Source organism: Colias eurytheme, chromosome 26, assembly GCF_061535395.1.
Source record: "Colias eurytheme isolate Ceu_HAF_F1 chromosome 26, ilColEury1 Martin Lab GWU primary, whole genome shotgun sequence".
Lineage (NCBI taxonomy): Eukaryota > Metazoa > Arthropoda > Insecta > Lepidoptera > Pieridae > Colias > Colias eurytheme.
The window spans coordinates 4,865,238-4,875,269 of NC_143005.1; the positions used below are offsets into that span (position 1 = coordinate 4,865,238).

The following is a 10,032-nucleotide window of genomic DNA, read 5'->3' on the forward strand; positions in this document are numbered from 1 at the left end:
GAGTAACGAAGAAAAGGTAAAGGGTACTCAAAATTTATATCGGATGATCAAATTAAATTATGTTGATCATAGAAATATTTGTGAATTGACATAGGTATTCCATTTATTAAATTGTTCTTTCTGTAAAAGATTAAAGGTACAGCATCATTATTTATCTATACTATGTTAATGATAATCTCACTGATTCTGATAATATAATTACTCTAATAGCTTCATGTACTTATAGCGATTATTTACATTATCAACAAATGTTCAGGCAATATTATAGTCTAATGCGAAGCGACGGCCATTTTATTTTTTGGTTATATCGAATGTCTATGTAACGTGTTTAGATATTTATAATGCATTAATTACAAATAAACTTATCTAATTATTAATAATTAAAATAAAATATATAATTCGTTTTGTCTTATTCAATTATTTGGAAACAAATAAGAAAATTGTCTAAGTAAATATTTGTATCAAAACGAATGTTATTCTTTTAACAGCGCAAAGTACACTTAAAAGTAGGTACATATTGAGTATTTTGTACTTTCAAGTATTATATAAGGTAAAGATAATTTGCGATAACGATTTGTAGAGCAGTTATAAATAATTCAAATGAAAATATTAAGTTATTGTAAAGGTAATTTTTTCCTATATGTACGTTAAAGTTTAAACTATTAATTATTGTTTAATTAATAATATACAATTAAGTCGACACGAAAGCGTTTAAAAGGAAAATAAAAAATTAACTGCTCTATTAATCGAAATTATAATGACAGCTATAAATAAGTATTACAATAAGAGTGCTTGGTGTATTTTGTAGATTGTAGAACATGGCTATAATAAGAATATATAAGTATTGTCGTATCATGAGAAATTATTTTGTTTTTACTCAAATTTTTTATAGTTATATAAATTATAAGTATATAATAAAACATCGCAAAATCTTCATCACGAATAGAATTTAAAGTGGTAGAACCATTTCAATAGAAAAGTCTTTGTTGTTTGTTTGTGTTTCTTTGCTATAAACATCACGGAGCCCGAGACCTTTCCAATGAATGCAAAACCGTGGAAATCGGTTCGTGCGTTCTGGAGTTATAGCGTCAAGAAGGAAAACCCGACTTATTTTTATATAGCTGTAGATTGGGAACATATTATATAAGTTGATGTAATATAATCACTGGATAACATGTGCTTAAGATTTTGCCCACACGATCGCTTAATATTCTTATTATAATCAAATTCAAATAGATATCAGCACAAAATATTACGTATTTCCAAACAGCTGTACATGCAATCTAAAATTTACATTGTTCAGATTAATTACAACAACAAAGTAAGGTACGATACGCAGATAACATACTTTTTACAAAACTTCAACAGCGAGGCCAGCTCTTTGGTATTATAATACTGAAAATAATTTACATTTTATTTAAATACGATTAAAATTTTAAATGTTTATACCATTGTTCAAAACTTAAAATAAAAATTTCACAAGTAATTCGTTCGGATATTATGTTACACAATATTAAATATTTTAAGCAATGAAATCGTGTTATTGTCATAGAATACCTAAGCACAGTTGAATGGACCTTAACAGTTTCGTGTTGAATAACGGTATAAACGTAATTAGATGTCTACGAAATATTACAGCAGGTATACATGTTCGGTAGATTACAATAAATAAGCTATGAGTAGCTTATATTATTTGAGCCTCTGAAGTATATAGTATATTATAATTAATATTTTCACTATTTAAAGCTCTTAGTTTTCTTTTTATGCGAGTTCTATAATCGCATAGAACACCGAAGGCCCTTCTTTAAACAGGGGTGTTATCCTCCGTAGTGGGCGAGTAAATACGATTACATAGAGATAACAATTATTATAGTATAGTGACTAGAATATTTTTAAAAACAAAAGCTTCGCTTTGGCATTTGCGTAGTTTTACACACGGTAAAGATCCGAATATCCCAAACGGTCCTCGTCACTCGATAAGCGTTCATAAGAAAGGTCACTTGGAAATATTCATCACTAAAGTGTCTAACGTCGCAATGGTTACTTTGGAATGTTGATCATCGAAAATAAATGACGTTCGTAAGACACACCACACTTAAATAGTCCACACTTGAACTTTTTCAGCTATAACGCACCAACTCGCTTGATCGTAGTACGACGATACCACGTGAAGGCTCTCCACGTATTTCTCGATTAACTGATCGAGCTCTCCCTTCTTGAATACGTGGTAGTATCGATGGTAGGTCACCGCTCCTCCTTCCGAGGGCAGGCTGTCCGACCCGTCGCTGAGCGAAGGCAGCAGCGGCGCGTGGGGCAGCCGGGGCGGCGCGACGGGCATGGTTGCAGTGTCTTCTGACGAAGATCGCGTTTCCAGGAATTTTCTGTCTTTAGAACATTCACTGCACGAAGGCAACGATGCCAAACTCGCACACCCCAGAGACGCAGTACTTCCCGTTTTGTCTCTTCGACTCCAGTCGCTTCCGGCAGACGTGTCACTGGATTCTATTGAAAACCCTGATTTTAATGGCGCCGTGCTCGTGCTGGAACGGGAAGTCATGGATTCCGGACTTATCTCCATTTTCTCCAAATCGCTTGAGTCGGTAGATTGTCCTACTTTTAATGATGATCGTTTATCCGTGCTTGTACAAAGTGAGTCTACGCTTATTTCTGACTCTAAGGAATATCCAGTTTCGAGGGATTGACTTGTGTCATATGCGCCCGAATCGATCGTTATTTCTGGATTTCCGTTACTCGATGATATTGCACTGTCTTCATCCGGGTTTTTAATATCTGTCAATTCGGGCGTCTTATCATCTGTGATTGTCTTTACGTTATATTGTATATTGGCACAATTATTTAAGAAAATATCTTCTTCGCTAGTTACTTTCATAGTTTTCTTGAGTTCCCTGTATTTGTTAATAATCGGATCGACGTCCTTTGATCTTTTCTTGGTCTTTGTTTTAGTGCTGCACTTAGGAAATAATTTATTTATATCCATTTCTTGAGAGTCTTGTAAGCACGTTACGTATTTTGTTTTGTCGCTAAATTTACCAAAATTATTTCCATCATTTCCGCCTTTAGATAAATATGGGTCCTCAAGGTGTTGCAAACTATCAGATAGTTCATCCAATATTTTTTGTGTATTTCTGTCCTCTTCTTCTCGCTTCAATCGCAGTGAAATACTTTTTTCACTACTACTGCTACTTGGAAGATCGAAATCTTCTTCGTTTATTCGTTTGGAATATTGGTCTATTTCTTGCAGTAACTTTTCGCTCAATTTTTCAGCAAACTCTGTGAGATGTTGACCACGATTTTGATCAACCCATTCTTCGTCCTTTGCAATCATATCTGATTTACACGTTACCAGGGGTTCATTCGCTTGGATTCTGTTAAAACTTTCAGATTTTGAAATTGATTTCTCCGAGTCTGTACTTGATATTGAGATAGAATCATACGGTAAGCGTGTCGGACTACGATGATTTTTGGTATAGTTTTCATCTAATGAACGTCCTTCTGGTCGGTTCGGTGACAACCTATTTAAGCTCCATGTTGAATTGCTGGTACTTCCTTGTTTCGGGGACCTATCCTTAGATCGTCGTCCAGGGGACAGACGTTCTAAGCTCGAAGAACTTCCACTTGAACTTGTATGAGATTGAGACCTTGATTTATCTTCCAATATTCTTAAATCACCAGGCGAAAGCTTATTAAGGCTCCAGTTACTGCTGCTACTGCTACTAGAAGCTCCTTGTACAATTGCCATGGCCTCTGTGCTTTCAATTTTATCTAAATTTTTCCTTTTGGATCTTGGACTTGACTGTATAACAGTTTCACATGTTTCATCAAGTGTTTGTGCAACTTCCGCAACTGCTTCTATGAGGTTTTGCGGAGTATTTAGTATCAAAGGCGTTTTTTCTTCAGTGGTAGTTTCCTCCTTCTTGGTTTGCAATTCGGATGCTGACAAATCTGAAATAAAAATATCACATGAATACAAATGAAGAAATAATTTATTTTTATCGGTCAAACACCATACTATTAGAAATGGTTTTTTTTTAAATATACAAAATTAAATTCAGTCACTTGTTTATTTTAATTATAAAAAAACCTTTTAAAATTACCTTTTTCAACTGCAGTCTTGCGTAATTCCTCTGGTACTACGCTTATTACGCTATCGACTGAATCAGGTGAAGAAACTCCACTAGAGTCACTATCCATATCGTCTATAGCTGGGTTGAATAGTTCCAATGACATGAGCTTTGGATGGCTTTTAGCAATGGGTTCAGATTTGCCGGTTGTACGAACAATGGGAAACGGTGGTCGACGACTTGTGTTTATTGAAGGAATTCCTTTATTCAACATTTCTTTTATTTGTCGTATTCTTTCTTTTCGTCTTTTGTCTGCCAATCTAGAATCTAAATTATCCGAGACAGGGGATTTGTTGCTTTCTTTAGGCTTGAATTGAGGTATTTCTGGTAGTTCAGCCACAGTTTGAAGTGTTATTTTTGGATACGGCTTCGTGTCTTGAAGTATTCGAGGTTCTAAATCATTAGTTTCTAATGTGAGCTTATGAATTTCTTCAATGTCTTTGTTTATTTCTGCAATAAGCTCATTTGTAACGTCCGTTGATGTTTCTTCTTCTTCTTGTATAGGTGATATTGTGTCAATTTCTTCCAATATTTCAGGAACAGGAATGGGTTTAGTTTTGTTTATAATAGGCAGGTTTTCAATTGGAGGTATTATCATTTTCTCTTGTTCTTCAGGTTTTGGTGGAGAATTAGGTTGACTCTTTGATTGAGGTTTTAAAGGTACAACAGGGACGTTATTTGTTGTGGAATAGTTTTTAAGACTGTATTGTGCGACGAGTATTTTGTTAAAATTCGCAGCAGCTTGTACTGCATTGGGTGAAGATGGTGGTCGAATCAATGGAAATGCTTGCTTTATTCTTGGAGATGGTAATCCTGGTGAGCTTTTCATACGTGGTGAAGTAGGTACCGATGATACTTTTAATCGAGGGGAAGTAGGACCTGGTGATAATGGAGTCGGTGATAAAGGATCGCCACTGCCGTCCGCTTTTGGTACATATATTACTGAAGCGAAACTGTCTTCTGAATCGACACTAGTATCACTTTGTAAACTACTATCTTTAGATGAATCGGAACCATCTTCTCTAGAATGTCGTCGCTCAGGACAGCTTTTTTCATTAGTTGTATTATTGTCACTTGGTGTAGGAACTTCCGGTACAGGACCATGATTTTTCCAACCTTGCAGCATTCGTACAAATACCGTAACCTTATCTATATTCGTTGTGGAAGTTTTGAACTTATTTGTGAGGCCGTTTTTTAGGGACTGAAATTTTTTAGCAGTTGTAGCCGATGTCGAGAAAATCGAGTCACGTATTGAATCGAGAGTTCCTGGTCGTCTATATAAATACTCTTCATTGAGGGACGCTTGTTTTTGTATATTTTTTCTTAATCGCTCCTTTTCTCTTAGCCTTTCTGCTGACATGAGTTCCTCGTTTAATGAAGTTTGTTTAAATACCCCAGGCTTTCTTGATTGCATTTTATATGTATGAACCTTAAAATTGGGCATTTCTTCGACTAGACTTTTCATGTCAGTAGGTTTATCGAGATCTTCTTCCGCGTCATCTTCGTTAATAGATTTCTTTTGTTTAACTAATTTGGGTTTCTTACGTTCCGTAGTTTCAACGGGTGGAGGTTCGGAAGGCGGTGGTTCGCGTTCTTCAGCACCAAGACTGGGTAAACTGGACCTCGATCGCACCATCGCGTGACGTTCTATGTCAGCAATGTCCGTGAGACTTCTTGATTTTAAAGTGGTTGAGTCAGATGGTTGTGCAATTAATCTAGGAGGTAGAACTTCGTCTAATCTTCGTAATTCGATTGGAAGATCTGCTGCTGGTGGTTCTGGTTGACCGCGAGGACACGGTCTAGTGTTAACCCTAGTCCCTAGGTTCCACGAAGGCAGGAAGGATCGCCGGCCAGCTAACCGCTGTAACGCTCGCCTCACAAATGAATAGCACGTTTCATTTGGTGAAGACAAGGACGACGAACCTGGTGAGCCATCCCGGCTTTTCCATGGTTCCGCTGTCCTGTAAAAACATTTCATATTAGACTACAAAACAATTTAATATAGTGCTTTTATTATATGTGCAAATATTTTAACGTTTTATGGTGTAAATTAATTTTCGTTATAAAATTAGATACTTACTGCTCATTTTCAACAGACAGGAATCGCGGACCAGGCGGAGGCGGACAGAGCGTCACTGGTCTGTGCCATGGAATCAGGACGTCCTGAAAAAAATATTCAAAATGAGGATGTATTTTAGAGTATCTAATTAAAAATTGAATTATCTAAACGTATGAATTTACTTTTAAATAACTTAGTACTATTTTAATTATACTAAAATCTCCTATATAGGCTCCTTTGCAAATGTTCATGGGTGGCTATGACCCCCATTAGGCGAACTACCAGCCACCGCTCTTAACTAAAAATACAATACAATACAAAATAAACCTGACCTACCTGTGAATGAAAGTTCCGTCCCTCATGCTCCATGGCCCACACGGTGAGCAGCAGCCGGCCGCCGATCCGCGTGATCCGCGCGAGCTCCCGCAGCGCCATCGCGCGGCGCTCCACCGTCGCGAAGTGATGCACCACCGCGATAGAGAGCACTGCGTCGAACGACTCGTCGCGGAACGGGAGGCTGAGGTTGTCACATACGACCACCTGGATAAACAAAAAAATTGGTTGTCTGTAAAGTCGGTTTACTGACGATAGTTGAACGTGACAACGTCCGATTGTGCTTCTTTTTCGCTCGTTCCGCGCTCTCGCTCGCACTTCAAGCCTTACATGGAACGCCTCAGATGAGTCAGAGCGAGGTAACGCCGCATGAGTCATGTTTTTTCGTGCGTGCAGCCGGCTTTATCGAATTATAAGACGTTGTCACGTCAAAAATAGTTTTGAGAGGTACATGTGTAACTGTAAGTTGCATTCCACAATTCGGTGACATACAGATAAATGTGATGCCCAAGCGTTAGGAAAAGCAATGAAATGAATCGTCGCGATATGGGAGCAGGTTGTCGCAGAATAAATTACAGTTTTTCAACTTTTGTTGATGTTTCATTTATAGTGCAGTGATAGTTATTCAAAGTAATTAATTTGATCCCTATATTGCTTTCAGGGCTAGATGTGTAGTATTAGCTGATAATAGATAATGATACATGATAGGTAGAGTAGATAGTATTTTATAAGGAACCTAGTCATTATAGAGCATAGAATTTGTTCAGTCACAGTAACTATGATTAATAGTTAAATATCACTATACGTAGAACCTATATGTGCGTTTTTAACTACTTAATTATAATTAGGTATTATGATTGAGTAGATATTATTTACCTCATTATTGTTCTGGTGGGCTTGCGCTGATAGTCTCGAGCACCTGTCGCCGCCGACCGCGAACACGGAAGGATTCACACTCAAGTATTTTCCATTTCCGCACCCTGAAATATTATATTTAAATGTAAAAATAGACTAGTCTTGTAATTTACATATAATTTATTAATATTTTGGAAGATAATGATGTATGTATCAGTCATCATCCATGGTATGATATGAACGTCTGTAATGACTGACTCAAATGTAAAAAATATCGTATAAAATAAAGAAATCAATTATATAATATTAAATATTCACTTATAATACCACAAGAGCTTCAAAATTATCGGGTATTTTCCGATAGGTTCGTTGCAAACAAATGAAGGAGTCAAGTTTATAGTCAAGGTTAAAAAATCACGAGCGCGAAGCGCGAGTGATTTTTCCTGAAAAACTTGACGACTTTATTTGTTTGCAGGGAACCTTGAGGGAAATCCCAGATAATTTTGAAGCTCGTGTGGTATTCGGGAGATTATTTTTCCGTCCCAAATGTCGGCCAATAATTTCACAATTGAATTGAAGAATTGAACAGTTTGACGTCAACGACCAGAGAAAATTTTCAAAAAATTATCAGTATAATACCATGTAGGTTGTACCACGTGACGTCGAATGGTGCAATTCTATTGGTCAATATTTGGGTCGGAAAAATAATCTATAGAATCCCCTGGAAAAATCTGATAATTGACGACCAAGAACTGAATAAAGAAATAGAATAAATTAAGAATGTGATAACACAGATGTAAATAAATTATGTGAGACTTCTGGATGAGGTACTATTATTTCTTGGCCGTATAGAGCAATGAATGAATCATATAAAAACAAACTTATTAAAATAATAAACAAACAACAAATATAATTGGAACCAATCAATTAATTTTTATCACGTTCATCATTCAATCGTACTTAACAATCCTAATTATGACATGAAAAAACATTTTTATTCATTCACGAGGTCACTCCCACGTTTTGACATTTGCCTGTACTGCTGAAATGCTAATTATCTGTTATTATTACATATTTACCAAACTGAGTGGGAAGATGATATTAACGCGCCCACTTATTCACAATACCTACGAGAATTAGACATTAGTGGCCAAGACAAGTGAGATTAGCGACTTAAGACTATGTAGAGCATCGTTTAATATCTACTGTTAATTCGCTCGGTTACGGGGAAAATAGATTGTAGATGGAAACTAAATTAAACATTTGAATTCGTACATGGATGAATAAGGTGTGTTGCATCCAATGTATCATATTCATATCCTGCTTCCACAATACGGTTTAATAATACATATATCCACTTTAAGGTTTACTCAAACTCAAATTAATTATTCAGTACATGTGTCCTAGCGCTTATAATAATTTTGTGTTCGACTCTAAATTGTTTTCGTTTAAAATATATTTAGAATTGAATTAAATATAGGGGTTTGAAGCGAATTCCTGAAACGATGTAGCGCGTTCTTTTTGTTTAATTTTCTTATCATCAAAATGTTTTAAAAATAAAATCTTGCGCTTATTGAAATTACAATGTGAGTTAGATTTTTGATGGCGATATGACACTGTGAGTTAGTGGATGGGGAAATTTCGAAAACATGATGTAGCCGTGAACTTAAACCTAAAATTGGTTGTCTGTAAAGTCGGTTTACTGACGATAGTTGAACATGACAACGTTTTAACTTTTAAGCTTCTTTATCGCTCGTTCCGCGCTCTCACTTGCACGGAACGCCTCAGAGCGAGGTAACGCCACACGAGTCATGTTTTTTCGTGCGTGCAGCCGGCTCTATCTAATTATAAGACGTTGTCACGTCAAAAAAAGAAACAGGGAGACGTACCGACGTCGCACACAAGGCTGCCCGGGTCCAGGTCGGAGAGGAAGGCGCGCACGGCGGGCGCCGGCGCGCTGGGCGCGTCGTCCTCGCCCGCCTGCTCGTACACGTCGTGCACGTAGGCGCGCTCGAGCGCCGCGCCGCGCGCCGCGCACTCGCCTGCGCCCGCCACCGCGCCCGCGCCATCTGCCATCACCGCACCGCCATTGCTACGCGCTGCAAACGGTTTATTACAGTTAATTGTCAGAAAATAGATAAATATACAGTACCTATACTAGATGTGCTCCGCGGTTTTGTTCCGCTCCTGTTGGTCTTAGCGAGATGATTATAGCCTTATAGCCTTCCTCGATAAATGAATTATCTAAAACCGAAAGAATTTTTCAAATCAGACCAGTAGTAGAGATTAGCGCGTTCAAACAAACAACAAATTCTTCAGCTTTATAATATTAGTACAGATTAATTAAATTGTAATCAGCATTATTCTTTACTTATTCAATTAACTAGCTGTTGCCCGCGACTTCGTCCGCGATTACGTCGTTTTTCGTCATTCGTCGTTTAAAAAAAATACGTGACACTTTATTTTTGAATGTTCTTAATTGTCTCTTATAAAAATAAACTACATTAAAATTGAATACTCTGATAAGAAAATCTTAAAATCGGAGGACATCGAAAATCTGAGGAAAACATGAATTTGATTTAAATTCTACATTACTTAGTAATTCAAATAATAATCTAAATTAAATGTAGATTAACAGTTTGA

At 36.9% G+C, this 10,032-nt stretch overlaps 1 protein-coding gene across 1 annotated transcript; it reads right to left on the reverse strand.

The window, feature by feature from the left end:
* Window positions 1-1,804: 1,804 nt before the first annotated feature.
* On the reverse strand, window positions 1,805-9,465 carry fid (class I SAM-dependent methyltransferase fire dancer). Its single transcript, XM_090116872.1, has 6 exons — window positions 9,279-9,465; window positions 7,411-7,514; window positions 6,538-6,741; window positions 6,223-6,305; window positions 4,116-6,103; window positions 1,805-3,963 (listed from the first exon to the last, which is right to left on the reverse strand). The coding sequence occupies exons 1-6, from the start codon at window positions 9,463-9,465 to the stop codon at window positions 2,096-2,098; spliced, it is 4,434 nt and encodes a 1,477-aa protein (XP_089972998.1). The 3' UTR covers window positions 1,805-2,095.
* Window positions 9,466-10,032: the final 567 nt, after the last annotated feature.